The sequence below is a fragment of the Tasmannia lanceolata genome, unplaced genomic scaffold (assembly GCF_043159265.1).
Source record: "Tasmannia lanceolata isolate RefF3 unplaced genomic scaffold, GAP_Taslan_0.1 ptg000004l, whole genome shotgun sequence".
Taxonomy (NCBI): domain Eukaryota; kingdom Viridiplantae; phylum Streptophyta; class Magnoliopsida; order Canellales; family Winteraceae; genus Tasmannia; species Tasmannia lanceolata.
This window is the reverse complement of record NW_027518681.1, coordinates 3,642,636-3,660,865: the sequence shown is the minus strand read 5'-3', so window position 1 is coordinate 3,660,865 and position 18,230 is coordinate 3,642,636. Positions and strand designations below refer to the sequence as shown.

The 18,230-nt window shown below is 37.5% G+C and overlaps 1 protein-coding gene across 5 annotated transcripts in view; it reads right to left on the bottom strand.

Moving 5' to 3' along the window:
• LOC143876060 (uncharacterized) overlaps positions 1-14,636 on the bottom strand; it is a 42,142-nt gene extending 27,506 nt beyond the window's left edge. For 4 of the 5 annotated variants that reach the window (XM_077377669.1, XM_077377671.1, XM_077377670.1 and 1 more), the window contains exons 1-2: positions 14,392-14,636; positions 9,166-9,309 (exon numbers count right to left, since the gene is read on the bottom strand). In XM_077377669.1, coding sequence (XP_077233784.1) covers positions 9,166-9,309; positions 14,392-14,611 — 364 coding nt within the window. In that variant the 5' untranslated portion in view covers positions 14,612-14,636. The remainder of the gene's footprint in view (positions 1-9,165; positions 9,310-14,391) is intronic. The other variant, XM_077377673.1, reaches the window with a different exon arrangement.
• Positions 14,637-18,230: the final 3,594 nt, after the last annotated feature.

Below are 18,230 nucleotides of genomic sequence, written 5' to 3'. Positions count from 1 at the left end.
TTGGAATGTTAAGATTTCATTGATAGGACCAGAATGGTCAAAGAATACAAGGAAGAAAAACAAATGTAAAAACAAACATAGAACAATCAAGGAGGAAGGAAGTCAAATAATTCCAGAGACTCTAAGTGAACCCCACTTTTGGCTTATCTTATCCGCCTCTCTGTTAGCCGGTCTTCTAAAATGTCGAAAAGATATTTTTTGGCGAGCCCAACAATGTCTTTAATCTCATTGAAAAAATCCGCAGAGCACCAAGGAAACCCATGAGATCGGGACAACCATCTAATTACATTGAGGGAATCGCCTTCCACAACAACCCGATTGAGATCCTCACCCTCCAATAACTTAAAACCTTGAAATACCGCTCGAACTTCTGCCTCATTAGAATCTGGGACAACCAATGGACCTGCAAAGGCCCACCTAACCACTCCATTCTCATTCCTTAGAACTCCCCCAACACCACCCAGCCCCGGGTTGCGAGGCTCGATCCATCAAAATTCAATTTGAGATAACCCTTTTCCGGCGACTCCCAAACTTGAGCAATATTGTAAGAAGAAACAGTGCTATCGCACATTACGCTCCACCCATTCCAAAGATTAAAAGCGGAAACAAACTTAAAACTAGGGAGGGATTTTGAACAAAAGATCGAGAGCGTTGTCACCTGAGAAGATAAATAAAGAGCCCTTCTACTAGAACCAAAGGTTCTAGCATTTCTTTCCTTCCATAGCACCCAAATCACCTCTAAGAAAGAAATAAGCCACAACACTCTTCCTTTACCACAACACTCTTCCTTCCATAGTACCCAAATCACCTCTAAGAAAGAAATAAGCCACAACACTCTTCCTTTACCCCAGCATGAAGAAAAAATCAAGCCTTCCTAAAGCTGAACAAAATCCTTGGGAAACACCCAAGAAATCCCGAATCTCTTTAGAACACTACCCCACATAACCCTAGCCACCTTCATTACATAACCCTAGCCACCTTGCAATGAATGAAAGATGGTTAACTGATTCACCATCCTCAATACAAAGCGCACAATGATTAATGATCAACATCTTCCTCTCTCTCAAAAAATCTATCGTTTGAATACGCTTCTGTATAGCAGCCCAACCGAATAAGCCAGCCCTTGGAGGAACATGGATGGACCACATTCTAGCTATCTCGGGGGAATCAGAACAAGACACCAACTGCAGGTAAAAAGATTTGGCAGAGAACTCCCCTAGTTCTCTGAAGAATAATTCCAAACCCATGCTATTTTTAATGTTTCTTTATAAGATTTTTTAATTGTTAAAAACAAAATCCTAGAAAAGTAAAAATAATTAAGTATTACTTTTGGCCCGGTAATAGGCATCAATTCATGCCAAATTCATCCAGCTACAATGTTTTGTAGATTATTTACAAGGAAAAGAGGGAAAAAAAAAACGTAAATCAATTAAAAAGGTGATTATTTTTTCCCATGTCCACTAACTGACATCGTAGATGCATGGATATAGTGCCAAATCCATGTATTTATGATGTTTTATTCCTTATTTAAGAAACAAAAAAATACAAATACAAATAATATTAATCTACAAGTAATTACAGCATGACATGGATTTGGTCCCAAATCCTCGATCTAATAATATTATAGATATTCCTCAAAAATCTCAATACACATGCTTAGTCTAAAAGGCATCCTCAAATGAAAAATAACTAAAATAGGTTGTTGATGAAGTCAAATTGTCAATTTAACATTTTAAATCACATAAATTTCATTCCTTCCCCCCACCCCCACCCCCACCCCCACCCCCCTCTTCTCGCTTTGATTTTGAACACAAGAACAGTTGTAGTTAGAAGAGAGTGAGAAGATGAGTTTCTTCTCCCTAAATTGGGTTTCCTTACGCAATCCATAATGCACCAAACCAACATGATTCACATGAATGTTTAGGCTGAAACATTCCAAAACTAAGTCGATACAGAGCAAACTTTCTGAAACAACAAAGTAACAATCCAAATCAATATTTTGCAATATAGTTCCATCTTGGGTATGACAGAACAATTTGATTTCAGCCAAGATTTCAATCCGTGACTCTTATCAATCATTTGAGGTAGTGTCTATTTATACAAGTTTGCCAAAGCAAAAGTTAAACAAATTATTCTCAACTTCACTACAAGACTTAATGCCTCTCCATCATGGTTTAAAACATCAGTAGAAACTTATAGTATCAACCACTTCGTATTGGATTGATACAGTATCAGCAGCATTGGGCACATCAAAATGGCCAATTTATAGCTTGTAAGCTCGTATCTCAAGAAGTTATAGAGCTTATGAGAAAACACTTGGAAAAATCAAAAAGAAAAAAAAAGTCAAGGAAAGACAAGCAGAAGCATTGAAATATAGAGAGCGATGAGGAAGATGAAGAAATGGGGTTTGATGAAGATACTGACCATTAGTACATAAATGTCGTGCAAAACAACATGCATCTAGAGGAGAAACGAGAACATTTTTCTAAGTGAATAGTTGGGCCACGATAGGGCTGCACAAAAAACCGTTCAAACCGATAAACCGAACCAAACCGGACCTTTCAGTTCGGTTTGGTTCGGTTTTTTTGCCCCTCGGTTCGGTTACGGTTTCTAAAATCAGAAAACCGATCCCATCGGTTCGGTTTACGATTCAAAGAAATTTTATCCGAAAAATCCGAACCGAACCGGCAATTGTTAGAAACGTATAAAAAAGTAAAAAACCATGAAAGATTACAGATTACAGACGGGAGTTGATATTTTCACTCCCCATGAAGTACGCATCCGCCCCCTTTAATCCTTTATAACGTGAACAGAAGTACAGACTACAGAACAGTGGGCAAAAAAACCATGCTGGGCAAACCTTTAGAGGAATTTGCTAGCCACCTTCGCCGATTCCACTTGCTCGGCTTGTGGCCCGTCCGGATGCAAAGATTGGAAGAAGTAAATGGGTGCAAAGGTTACTAGCAAACGTAGAAAAAAAAATAGTAATCATTACGGCTTATTAGATTTGTGATAGAAATTGTAAGTTTTAAATGAAAAATTACCGAAAAAGGGTAACAAAGTATGACAATTACAAACAAAATACGAAATAGGTGTACTGACATATGACAATTACAAAAAAAAGGGGAAAGAAAAATAAGAAAAGTAAAGTTGAAAGTTGAAACCCTAGCTCTCTCTCTTTCAAATTTTATTCTCCCTTCTCTGTTTGTCTCCGCCGACAGCCGACCCTTCAGACTTCAGTCCTTCACCACTTACCACTTAGCAGTTAGCACAATAGTGATCTCGTCATTCTCTCTTCTCTTGTCTCCTTAAAAAAAACCCAATCTTGAAAAGGAGAAAAGACTGAGGTGGGTTTTGAAAAAGGTAAGAAATCCTTTCAGAATCATATTTTAAGTTTTAACCTCTGGCTTACCTTTTAGTTATGTAGTTATTTTAAGTTTTTCACTGCTCAAATACGAATAAACCATGAACCGAACCGAACCGGACCGGTCAATAACGGTTCGGTTCGGTTCGGTTAGACTGCCTATCGGTTCGGTTACGGTTTGGGAAAAAACCAAACCGATGGGATCGGTTCGGTTCAAGAAACACCCTTAAACCAAACCGGACTGAACCATGTGCAGCCCTAGGCCACGATGCTGGGAGGTGGGTGGTTCATCTAAAGCAGCTTGGGAGGTGTAGGGCCTAGATGAAGTTGATAGGCTACAAGAGCTATAGCACTAATACATCACTCTGCAAACATTTCTGCGTAAGGGCCACAACATCCTAAGACTACTAGAGATAGGGAGAATACAAAGACAGATATAGAGAGGTGAATCTAGCAATAATGGGTCCAATAGACCCAGATACGACAAAACAACCAAAAATGAAGCTGGCATTTTTGAAGAATATGAAAGGTAAGCTTGGGAGAGCAGTTTCAAAATTATTTTTATAATCATCTTTCAGCTAGTATGCTATAGGCCCCCTTATTTCTAGCCAATATTCAATGTCGCTAGAGATTTAGGTGTGAGACGACTGATCGCTTATGCAGTGCATAACAACTAGCTTATGATGAGGTTGAGATATTGAGGGATTGGACAAATCAAACACATACATGAAGAGTGATCAGTCACTACTATGAGCATGATTTTAAATCCACCGAAACATATACCGAAACCGAAACGCACACTGAAACCAAAATTGTAAGTGTATGAGTGGTACGCTATCCTGTGGCTTAAATAATTATATTTAGTATGCATTTGTGCTTGTGTGATGGTATTTAGTATGCATTTGTGCTTTTCTATCAATTTCTATAGTTTCATCCTGAATATCCATCATGTTTCCATGATTTTATAGGATTTCCATCAAAATTTCCATCCAAAACCGACATGTTCACATTTCCTTCACGACCGAAATGCTTATCGAAATCGAAGCCTGAAACCTTGACTACGAGTTACAATTAAATTCGACCTACGAGAAAATTGATAATTATTTTTTTAGTATATCACAACCATGGGAGTGTATTGCATAAGTCCATCGATGCATCGAACAAAGTAAAGGATGCAAACTACCTCTTCAAACTTATGGATGAGGTCATCCAAGTGACAACAAATAATGCAGCCTCGTTAAAACTTGTAGGAAGAAAACTGATTGATAAAAGGACGTACGCACACGCGTGTGTTTGTGTATTTCTTGACAACGGACCAGATAAAGTATCCTGTCGATCGACCAAATAAATGCAGCCCTGATAACTTATCTGGTCCGCTGACCAGAATATATATATATATATATATATATATATATATATATATATATATATATATATATATATATATAGAGAGAGAGAGAGAGAGAGAGAGAGAGGAAAGTGAAGCTACACCGCCGGCTTAAAATACAATGGGCCCACATTGTTTTGGTGATCCAAAGAATTCATTTGATTGGCCCTCACATAGATAGGGTGTCCACCAAAAATCAGCTCCATAGGATCATCCCAACCCTTCAAACTATGGAGGCAAAAATGGACAAATTTGTGAAGGTTTTTACACGTTCATTTTTGCCTCCACAAATCGTAGGGTTGGGATAATCCTATGGAGCTGATTTTTGGTGGACACCCTATCTATGTGAGGGCCAATCAAATGAATTCTTTGGATCACCAAAACAATGTGGGCCCATTGTATTTTAAGCCAGCGGTGTAGCTTCACTTTCCTCATATATATATATATATATATATATATATATATATATATATATATATATATATATATATATCTGTGTGTGTGCGTGCGTGGGTGTGGGGGGGCAGTGTTTGTGAGCTAGACAGGGGCACATTGTTTGGATGATCCAAAGCATTCATTTGATAGGCCCCTCATATTGATAGGGTATGCTCAAAAAATCAGCTTCATAGGATCATCCTAACCCTTCCATTTGTGAAGATTAAATAGACGGGTATAAACCTCCATTAATCCGCCCATTCTTAATTCCGGCAATCCAAACGCACCCTAAAATGATCACAACGATATGTCGTTGGGCAATAGTGGCCCAAAATACATATATTATCTACACTCCTGACTTTGCCAACTTATCAGCAAGGTCATTAGCACTCCTCACGATATGAACAAAAGTGATTCCCAATCTCTACATAAATCAATAATCTCATCAATGAATCTAGCCAACCTCCATAGCCTGTAGTTATCCCCTTCGGACCACGATACCACTATTGATGAATCATCTTCCGCCTCTAATCTCCTCTCCGTCTGGCTGAAAAAATATATGTAAGCCTAAGCGGAAGACCCTCACCTCAGCATCTCATGTATCAGAATGGGTGATCAGACAAGAAAATGAGGGAAGAATGTTGCATTTTCCATACCGAAAAAGGTCACAAATGTCGATCAGTTAGGGTTTCCAACAGAGCAACCATCGAAGTTTAGATTGGTAGACTTTGGAGGAGGAGGCCCCCACACAGCCTTGGGTTTTCATCTTAGGCACCCTTCCCATGACTAAAGCATGCAATTCCTACTACTTGTACCACTGAATATCCCCAAAATTCCTTATATGTATCATCCAATTTGCAATATTAAACTCTCTTCCATGCAATCAAACTGACTGGAGTGTCTATCCTCAAAGGTGTGAGCATTCCATTCCAGCTCAATTTCCCACATCACCGCAAAGGGAATAATCACGCACGAGATCATGTCCAAATTCCCAAAAAAAAAAAAAAAAACATCACTAAACACCCACGAGATATCTCCAAAGTCCAAAAAAATCACTAAACACAATATTTTCACCTTGTTCCATTTTTATCATGCAATACATTCTTTAAACATTTGAGACTTTTTTTTAATATGTGATTCATTAAAACGCCAAGAAGCTGAAGGCAAAAAATGCAATAAAAAAGAAAGAAAGAAAACAAACAAAGGGCAACAAGAAAAGACCAAATCTGCCAGATAACCAAACACCTCAGAAAGACACAATGAGGAAAAAGGATTTACAATTCAGGCATTTCGTTCCAAACAATCACTTCGAAAGAGGAATACATTAACCTGTTATACTTGTTACAAACACGGATAAGAAACATACAGAACCTTGAGTTATAGAGCCAACTTTAGGGCCTTTTTTTGCTATTTTCAAGAAAAATGAAGGTTCTTTGAGGTTTCATGGGGATTCCCAATATCAACCAAAAAAGATATGAATCAAGGTATTAGTCGACAATTGAAGTTTGGAATAGGTGTTGTTAGCTGTTTCCAAACACTGGTCACAGATTCGGTGAAGTAGAAGGAGAATTTGAACTCCTCGATGTAAGTTTTTCTCTTATTTTTCTTCATCTTCCACTTGACTATTATTTTTCTGGCTTGTATTTGCAGATAAAAACAAAGATGAAGAAGATGATGATGAAGAAGAAAAAGAATAGATATTAGAATGGAAAAAAAGAAATAAAACAGGAATAAAAAACAAGAGAAAACACAATCATTGGCCCAATAGATAAAAGAGAACCCCCCACCCCCTTCACTCCCTCCCTCTCTCCCTTCCGCTTTTGTATTCCTCCTCTCTTTTCTCTTTCCTTCCCCGTTATGTCAGTTCGGTGTGAGCATGCAATAATGAGGATAAGAAAAAGGATAACTTCTTCATTATGTAGAGTAACTCTCTCATAATGACTACAATTGATTGATGAAAAAGATGAAAAAAAGAGAAAATGATAACAGAATGAAATGGTAATGGATATATGAAATGAAGTGAAATGAAGAGGAGCAACAAAAAGGTCAGTAAGTATTTTGGAACTTCGTCACAATAGCAGCGATATTATGAAATAATCACAAAAAAAAAATAAACATTTTTATTAAAAGCAAAAACCCCGATTAAAATGCAATACTTATGACAATGTCGAGAAAGAGAAAAAATACAGTTTTATCGGGCTTATCTGCATTTACTCGTGATATTTATGCTTTTTTCCTCTAAGCTGAAAATAAAAATTGAAGAATCAAAATTCCCTGATGTGATATCGGTTCTCACCTTTTTCTCTTCAAGCCACTAACGAGCAAAAAACCCGACCCTAATCACAGATTTGGTGAAGTAGCTCTCGAGTTAAGTTTCCTTTATCTTACTTTTCTTCATTTTCCCTTGATTGTTATTTTTATGGTTTGTATTTGCAAGAGAAAATGAAGAAGAAATAGACGATGATGATGAATAAATATTAGAATGGAAACAGAAAAATAAAACAAGAATCAGGACGCAAAGAAAATTCCCTCCCTCCCTTGTTTGGTGTGAACATGCAAATAGGAGGATAAGAAAAAGGATACCTCGTTCATTTAGTACAAAAATATTAATGAACAAAAAGAGCAAAAGAAAGGGATAAAAATAATAGCGGCCCACCCTCATCTAGGAAAAGAAATTAAATGTTAAATATGGAGTGTCCATTTATAACCCCAATGTTTGATAGGTAAGCCCACTCTCTTTACTTCGAACATCATTCATTATCTAGTCCATGTCTAAAGATTAAAAAAATATCACAAAATTGTGAATTGCTATATACCCTTTCTATATACTACAAAAATTGACTAAGAATTAAAAAAATCATGATTCTCAACAAATTTGGGAATAATGAATTTAGGTCAAACAAATTTAAAATAATTTTTAAAACAGAGTTGCCTGATTTTCCTTTTTTTATATTGCATTTTGTTTTTTCGATTCTTTCCCTAAATAAACCCATAAATTTTTTTTTTAATATCCAGAGATTTTCTCTTCCCGAGAAATTTTCGAGAATGATATTTGTGACATATGTTTGCAGAAGTTTCTGTAACAAGGAAGTTGACATTTTGTGACATTGTTGTTTTAGGAATTCATCAACATATTATGATTCACTTGGTCAGCACGGAGCCAGATCACTAAGATGCTAGTGATGGGGCCCTATACAATCGTGTAATAGTCATTCCATTCCATATCGTCACCTTCCTGACATGATAGATGACAATTTCTTTTTTTCATTCTGCAGGCCAAATGATGGACCTGCTGAAGACGAAAGGTTTGGAAGAAAAAACAAAGCATGAACTTTTTGGTCTTGGTGTTCTTTTCGCTTTTGTAAAAAAATTAATCAATGAGGTGATATTTTGATTTAGAAAAAAATGCAGAATGTATGTAAAGAGACTGATCAACAACAACGAGAAAGGTCTCTCCCTTGCATGATATGTCACCATGATCACCAATGGGACCTTTGTGGGCTTTGCCACTCTGATATTGTGAAAATTGTAATATCATGTCAGAGAGTGGGGTCAGAAGGAAATAACTTCTTCATAGAATTGGTATAAATACTCAACTCAACTCAACTAAGCCTTTGTCCCAAACTAGTTGGGGTCGGCTAATGAATTCTTTAGAATTGGTATAAATACAACTTATAAAATAAAAGTTGACATAAATACATTGAGCCCATGTCTCACAACCAAATATAGTTATAGAGTGGATAGACTAAATTACAAATATTCTAACAATGGTATTGGAGATCATGTTGATCAAATTCAGCCAATTTGAAGATGTCAGAAAAACAAGCTAAAGAGAAACATATAGTTATAACAAAACCATGGATACGTAGCAATAAAGGGATCTAAACAGCGTCGAGGAAAAAAGAAAATAAGATGGAAAAGGAAATAGCATAACTGGGTAATAACAAATATGTATTGTGCAGTAAGCGACATAGCATACCTGGCCAAAAACAAAAGTTCAATGCATCCAAAACAAATAGATATTGAACAGTGAGTGGCCCATTATCGAAATAGTGAATCCCTTCAAAATCCCAAACAACTTTTGGAATTGAAGCGTGGATTTTATCAACTAGTTTCTCAAGTCCTACAGATACAAAAGACATGGTTTATAACAATACAAGCAATCTGAAAAGGAACAAAGTCATCATCGAATTGATAATGAAGTATCTAAAAGATTTTAATAGTAGCAAAATGTGCATATTGAGAAACGTGCTTCAAAGAATGTCTACACAAAATTAGAAATACCACTGATGCCTTCCAAAAGTTGAAGCCTGATAAGGAAATTCAGCATGTTTTCAGGAATGAAAAAGATGAAAGCTTTAAGTTTCTTACTCAACTGTGTTTACCAAGGAAAGCAGTTAACTAGACAGATACCAGGTTAGTCAACAAAAATTGGCCCGACAGTCATCCAAGAAATTATAATGACATGCATTTTCCATTGAAAACTTATAAAAGTGTTACCAAAGAATACATGAAAGTAAATCCTCACCACTTAGAACATTGAAATTAACACAAGATATATTTCCCTTGTGCACTATAACAAACTGACAAAAGAATGAATTTTCATATTTTGTAGGTTACAAAAATTCTCCTCCCAAGGATGTAGGTACCAAGGTTTCCTAATTAAGGGTATTTGTGTGCAGGTCTCCTTGTCATGTTGATGAACCTTATTGATGCCTCATTCCCTTGTGTATCAGGGTTTTGGATGTTTCTCATTTGTTCATTCATTTGACGCAAGTATATATAAACCAGATAACATTTTGACTAAATATGTTTTACTTGGGTAATGTAATACCCTAAAATGTGAAAATGCTTATGATCCTAAGGTAAAATAGCTTGTGTCCAGAGACGTAAGTTCCACGAGACTTTCATTATTCCTCTTCGCAGGCAAAGTATATTTGCTCTTTGTGTACCTAACAGTGAAGGATAAGGATGCGAGTGAGAAGGTAACTAAACTTTCTTTCTTTTTGAATGGTTACAATACATTTGGCTTCCTGTGGGTGGAGACCTCTTTCCCTCTCTCCAAAAGGGCCCACGTAGTGTATGCATGTACTATATGATGATGACTCTCATTTCGAGAAGGTAACTAAACTCCATTGGGTCTTAGACATTTTGAAGTGAGAATGTCCCTTCCAGCCCTTCCTCCCCCAGTCGGTCCTAACCTTTGTTTTTCAAACTTCAAGTAATAAAGATCATAATAGTGATTTCAAAGAAATTCAAACCTACATGAGGTAAAGAACAATCTAATAATTTTTATCACCAAGGTTTCATGTTTCGGTTTCGGTATGTGCTTTGGTAGTGATGGAAATAGAAGCATGTCGGTTTCTAATAGAAATTTTGGTGGAAATCCTGTAAACTTACAGACATATGGACACACATGCAAATGACTAACATTTAAGATGAAACTTCAGGAAGTGCTGGAATAAGCACAAATACACACTGAAAACCCATCACATCAACCACCCATGATTGTTTATCACCCATCAAACACCAAGAGAGATGCTAATGTGATTCGCCCTCGTCTTCCGACCATCTATAGAGACTCCTCATTTATTAAGTTTTCTTTATTTTGTCTCGGCTTTATATTTCAGTATATTGTTAACCCATTGGCCTTTAGAAGGGGGCACACTTTCTCTCACTTAAAACCTGGTTAAAGAGTCCAAGGGGGACGAAAGTTGAATCTTGGAAAAATCGTGTGAAGCCCCTTCCCTCCCCTTAACGTGCAAGGTAGAGAATCTCTCTCTCTCTCTCTCTCTCTCTCTCTCTCTCTCTCTCTCTCTCTCTCTCTCTCTCTCTCTCTCTCTCTCTCTCTCTCTCAAGCTTCTCAATTTTTTCGTTTGCATGCGCATGACTAAGAAAACAGTCCTAATCCTCCTACCTTGTTGCTACCTCTTATCTCCTTCTACTCCCCCACCTTTTCCTCTATTCCTCACCTCCCCTTCCTTCCCCTTTCACCCCTACTCAACTTTCTACCCCTCTAATTGTTCAAACAGTCCCCTAGGACTATCGGTCAGCAGCGCACAAAACTGTGCACAACAGACAGCCCCTGGCCTCCACTTTCACCCTCCTTTGCACTTCCCCTCATACTTCCTTCTTCCCCCGGTTGATAACCTTGATGGTTACAACCTTCTTAACCACTATTTCCCATCTTTTTGGTACCTATAGTCCCCAGATCTATCGTGTGACTTCTCTATTCCTAGAGGGACCGCACACAATCACATTCAATACATACCATATTTCACGTGTAACTTGTATAAATATTTATAGCTAATGCATATACCATATTTCCTCTATATATACACACACACACACACACATTGGTATAGTATGCCATTAATACGCTTACTATTTTGGTTTCGTTATGCATTTTGATTTTGGTTTCGACATATGTTTTGATGGGGATGGAAACCAAAACATCTCTAGCTTTTTGTGTTGACTTTGGTGGAATTTTAAAACCATGGTTATCACTCATCATCCATATTCCTTGGATACGGACATCCTTAAAGACTCTTTGCATCAATCTCTGTGTATTCTAGTCTTCCTGCTACTCTTCATAAAGGAAGAAAATTCAAGTGGATAAGGATAGCTGAATTGATTTTTTTATTTTTTTTAATTTCTCTGACTGGGAAGTAACCAAACTGTTTAGATCTATAAAACTTATTGGGAGAGACCGGCAAAAATTAAATGGAGGGAAATAGAAAGAAAGAAAGAAAGAAGAGCAACGTATGCATGTGTCATGAACCATTAACTAACGACTGATAATACCAAAACCAATTTCGCAAGGGTGTAACAGATCAAGCGGGACCCAGGTTTCCCATGTCCGTTTCATTTTTTTCCCAAAAGCAGAAGTTTACCACTCGAGAGCTTATGAAGAAGCACGGAATAGACATTAAAAACCAAAAAGATGAAGTGAAAACTAGGCACGTCGAAACCGTAGTTACCTGGTTCGCTCAATGAGGTACAGTAATGCAAACTGGTACAAGCAACCCAGTTCGTAATACCGTTCAAAATAATACACCGAAACCAGCAAATTATGAACCGGCGTGAAGTTAAGCAATTCGTTGCTCAATTTTGACTTTCAAAATTCTTATTTCCAACTGATATACATTTTTCTGGCTTCCCACTTTTGGTCTCAACTTCTTACTTTCCATATGTATTAAGATTTGAGGAGGATTTGAATGATTCTCTTTAGAATAACCAAATGACAGAGAAAAGCAAACTAAACTCGGAAATGAAGAAGCCTACCTCTAGAGAACTAGGTTCATATGAAATTTGCAAACAGAACCCGAACACAAACCAAGTGAAGGAAGTAACATAGGTCGAAACAGTTCAAGTATAAACAGTGTATTGGAAGTAAAGTGCACTTGTTGATGGAAGAAAAATTACAATCATCCACGTTGCATATTCCACTCTAAAGGAAATGAAGAAGCCTACCTCTAGAGAACTAGGTTCATATGAAATTTGCAAAAGAAGGTAACATGGGTCGAAACACTTCTAGTATAAATAGAGTATTGCAAGTAAAGTGCACTTGTTGATGGAAGAAAAATTACAATCATCCAAGTTGCATATTCCACTCTTTAGACACAAGCTACACTAAGCTAATTATTATCCACATTCTAGTTTTTTTTTTTTTTCAAAGATGACGAGTTTCATTAATATCCATAAAGCATTCGGACCAGTAGTCCCATCCTGCGGTACAAAATATCAGTTTGTACTGGGCTGGGCATACCCAGACCCAGTATAAAGTGGAGAAAGCATGAATCAAACATTCCATCCCTCGAGTCTACTACATATGATTAGGGGTGGCAAAATTGGCCGAACCGAACTGGAACCGAGCCTAAACCGAACCGAAAACCAATTCAAATTTCGGTTTGGGGATCAAACCGAACCGAAACCGAATATTTCCAATTATTATGAGTAAGGGGTGGCAAAATTGGCGGAACCGAACCGAAAATTCAGTTTTGGTTCGGTTTTGGTTTGGTAAAACCAAACCGATTCAAATTTCAGTTCAGTTCGGTTTGGGGGTCGAACCGAACCGAAACCGAATCATTGCCACCCCTACATATGATGAATCAAACATTCTAGTATGTTTTTGCATCATTTGATGCTAAGGAATGAATTTATTCTACACATATAATTTATTGCATAACTAGAACCTAAAACATGTTAATTTTCTCCACTAAGTAACAAAACCTGCAACTAGTGAGCTGTCGTCATTTTCCTGAAATATAATTTCCATAGTTACAAAACCCATCTTTCAAATAATTTAAAAGTAATTCACCATTAAAAAAAAATTAATGTTCAAGGTTGCTAATATTAGCGGAATACGAAATTCAATAGGGTATTTGCATTCTCTCAATCAAAAGATGTCAAAGTAGAAACTCTTTAAACAGACCCTCAAAAACCTAATTATGAAACAGAAAGACGTTTGAAAACATTAAGAAATGTCAGGCCGAACTCTAAGGCCCAATTTGGATTGCAAGAAAAACATTTCTGATGGGAATTTTTTCTCGGGAAATTTTTTTTTTTTTCTTCACACAATTTAGAGGGAAATGATATGATTATGCTTAACTTAAAGGAATACAATCATAAATTGAAGGTCCCTCTAAAGCCCTGTCCGTTTAAGATTATGACAACCGATTGTAAGTCCAAAACCTATTATTGGACTCAAAATTATTTTTAAAATTTGAGTCCAAATATAGGTTTAGGGGTGACAATCAGTTGGTGTAATCTGAAATGAACAGGGCCTAAATGAAAAAATTGAATAGGGTTGATTCAAGTTGTATTTTATCATGTGTAAAAAAGTATAAAATATTTTCCCTTTCCAAAATTTACTAGAAAATTCTTGCAACCCAAACAGAACCTAATGAGCTCCTAAAGCACTTGCATTCCCCATTAACAGAATCAGGTATTAGAAATGTCAGACCTAACCCTAAATAGCTCCAAAATCACTTCCATTCCCCATTAACAGAAACAGATAAATTTGAGCCCTAACCCTAAAGAGCTCCTAAAGCACATACATTCAACATTAACAGAAACAGGTATTTGAAATGTACAGCCTAACCCTAAATAGCTCCAAAATCACTAGCATTCCCCATGATCGAATAAAACCCTACTAAAATCAGAAATAAATTGCATTTCAGAGAGAGAGAGAGAGAGACTATACCAGAGTAATCAACGAAGACGTGAGAAGAGCGATTTGCAACCCAAGCAGAGGTGGCCTTTACCTCATCCATGACAGAGCACAAAATCTTAACTCCTTTATTTTTTTTCTCTCTCTTTGAGATATAAAACCCTAACACGGGTCTGGAATAAGGAAGCGTAGGAAGAAGGTTCCGAGTTTGAAAACCCACTTTTGGCTTTTTTGAGGTCGGCGGTTTCAGCATTGAAGACTGAAGAGACGATATGATATTCCCGCTTAAAAACGCCAACAGTTGATTGGCACCTCGATTGTTATAATTGAAATCTCTAAATTACCACCTAATTATCTTCTTAATGACTGAATTACCTCTTTCAAGTTGTGGGCCCTGTTTGGATTGCAAGAAAAATATTTCTTGAGGAAAGAAAATTCCTAGGAAATCTTTTTTTTTTTACGCAATTTAGAGGGAAACGATAAATTTTAGGGACATGCTATAAATTAAAGAAGAAAAAGCGTCTGCATTGTTTGGATGATCCAAAGCATTCATTTGATAGGCCCCGACATAAATAGGGTCTGCCCAAAAAATCAGCACTTTAGGACCATCCTAACCCTTTGATTTAAAGGTCGGGTATAAACTTTCACAACTCTGTCCATTTTTAACCTCCACAAATTTGAAGGATTGGGATCGTGCTGATTTTTTGGGCACACCCTATCTATGACAGGGCCCATTGAATGAATGGTTTGCATCACCCAAACAATGTGGGCCCTACTATATTTTTGGTCAACGGAATAGATAACTTATCTACTCCATGGAGTAGACACTCTTTTCTCTTAATTAAAAGGCCCCCTGTGGTTCAAATCACTTTTCCATGTGTAATCAATCAATGGAAAAGTCTTTCTTTTCAAAAAAAATAAAAAAGGGTGATGATAAATTCGCATCCCATGTAGGATAAAAGCTTTAAAGTTTGTCACAATTGATCACATTAAAAGGCGTACGAATTATCCAGGGGTTGTGAATTTATCATCACCCAATAAAAAATTATGGAAACTAATGAAGCATTGAGAAAAAAAAATATATAAATAAATGGATAATTACAGGGAGATGATATTTTCAACCCCTCTCCAGTACGCATTTGCCCCACTTTTGACGTGAACAGTGGGGAACTTTAAGGCTTTTTGACGTCAAATCACATCAAAAGGGGGGTGAATGCGTACTCCGGGGGTGAAGATATCATTGCCCTAATTATAATGTAGTTGGCCATCTATACTTCGCACGAATTACATATGCATGGTTGTAACTTGAGCCGAGCCTACTTAACATGTGTACAAGTCTCTTTTGGAAAGATAGGGAAAAATCTTGTGTCCACAAGTTCTGGTCTTTCTTGAGCCCTAGACTTATATTACCTTTTTGTTGGACTAATGGCCACCACAAAATCTTTATGGTGTTCTATTTGATCATATTCAGCACATCCCAATTCACTACATCATGTTGTGTGCTTTGGAGGTATCTCTCCAGCAAGTATTGATTCATTGCCCTTTTGCTTTAGAGGCTTTTAGGCCCTGTTCACTTGCTTTTGCGCCCCATGAAAGGAAAGGAATTATTTGCCTATTTTCCCGAGAATCCTATTTTAGCGTTGTTCTGCTACGTTCATGAGAAACTAGTTTTACCCACGTGGAAATTAGAAAAGTATTACGTGGAAATATCATTTTCTCACCAAGACGGGATTTGCTTTCGCACCAAAACAGTGAGATTACGTTTCCTTTTCTTGCGAGAAAGGAAAAAAAGTTGGGCTCCCCATTTCACAACTTGACGAGAGTGAAAACCCTAGCTTCCTCCATTATCATCGTCTCCGGCGAGAACATCGTCTTCAGCAAGCTACCTCGTCTTCTCCGGCAAGGTAAATGTTTTTTCTCCCTCTCTCTCTCTCTCTCTCTCTCTCTCTCTCTCTCTCTCTCTGGCCGACATAGGCCCTGATTTTTCCTTTTTTTTTGTGGGTTTTAGCTCTCTCTCTGCGGTCTGAACTCCGGTGACCTACTCGTCTTCTCCGGCCAGGTATATCCCTCAACTCTCTCTCTCTCTCTCTCTCTCTCTCTCTCTCTCTCTCTCTCTCTCTCTCTCTCTCTCTCTCTCTATTTTTTCTCCTTTTTTGGGTTTAGCTTTCTCTCTCTGTTTTCTTTGCAAAATAGTTTTGGATCTATTGGTTGAACATTGTTGTGGTCTTTTTTTTTTGCAATAGCTATCAGATGTTACTTGATGTACTAGTAGCTATTGCTTGGCATTGGCATTTAGGTTTCATTGTTGTTGGAAGATTTGGGTTTCATTGTTGTTGAGGATGAGGGTTCCATTGGGTTAATGGTTTCGGATTGAATATTGTTGTAGTTGTTGTTATTTTGTTTTTTGGGCTGTGATGGTCTGTATTTTTGTGGGTGTTGATGATATTTGTTTCTCGGTTTTGGGTTATCGATGCAATGTGGCATTGGACATGGATGGGTGTTGATGATATGGTTGAGTGCTCCTCACATAGGTTGTTGGTGGTTTTGGTTGGTGGGTGCTTATCTATGATTACATGGTTTTCCGATTATGTGTTAGAGCTACCATCATGCCTTGAGAGCCAGCAAATAGGAGGACACTGCTTATACGAGCTGCAGCTTTAATAGCGGCTGCGACAGCTGCACTAACAGTTAAGGGAAGGCAGGTAGGCGTATATGACAATTGGCAATACTGTCATGTTCAAGTTAACAGGTTTAGTGGAGCGTGCTTTTGTTCGTATGGGAGTAGAGATGAGGCAGAAGCTGAACTTACTGCGTTTTTACATGGCATTAGTGGGCCCAACAAAGATAGAAAAGAAGAGACCAACATTCCTGGGGATTCTCAAGCCTCAGCAAGTTCCTCTTCCAGTTAGGTTTTATTGTGGTGTTTGTTACTATGCTTTCTATTTTGTAGGCCTGTAACTATGTCAGACTATGAAATATTGTTCAATGTGACTTTTCTGTTTAGTTTTTCCAATACAGTTTAATTGGCAAGTGAACAGGCGCAAGAAACATTTTCTCTGGATTTCTCAGGTTTTCCTGCGCAAGTGAACAGGAGTAGGATTCTTTTTCCTGCACAGTTTTTTTTCCTTTCCTTTCCTTTCTGCCACGTCAGATTCCTTTGCTTTCCCGAGAAAACAAGTGAACGAACCCTTAGGTCTTTATTTGCTCCTCATTAAGTGGTGTTCGTTGGGCCATGTGTTTTTTCATGTTATTTCTTTTGGAATTTTGTTGTTTTTTTTTTCCTTCTATCGATTCGGAGAAGTCCATTGTTAACCACACTGGAGTCTATTTAGTAAGAGCACAACAATCCAATCTTCCATGGCAAGAGAGATGGTATAACCAATTTCCAGGGCTCATTTATGGTTGATTGGGATTTTTCAAATGGATGTGCAATTTCCAAGAGTCTCCTTGAAAGACAGTAGATCTCTGAAGGTCTGTTTGGTTGCAATATTTTAGGGGTTTGCTAGATGTTTCAGCTGGTTGTGTAGTGTCACATCATCTACAAATGATGTTTGGGTTGCATTTTTTTTTGTTTTGAAAATTGACATATTTCATTAATATTGAGATAGCAATCGGGATCAGTAGTCCTATCCTGCATTACAAAATATTAAAGTGGAATGGACCGGCATATCGGCACCAGTCCAATTGATATTGATTTTGTCCATTTGATGTGGCTGCTTTCTCATGCAACAGCCATCCATGGACTGCAACAGCCATCCACTGGTTGCATGTTTTGATTCAAACTACTTAGAGACTACTTGCCCTGTCTCTCCCTTGTCGGCTGTGGACCCCGATCCGAAGAGGTAGTGAGGTGAGGGAAACTAGTCCCTACA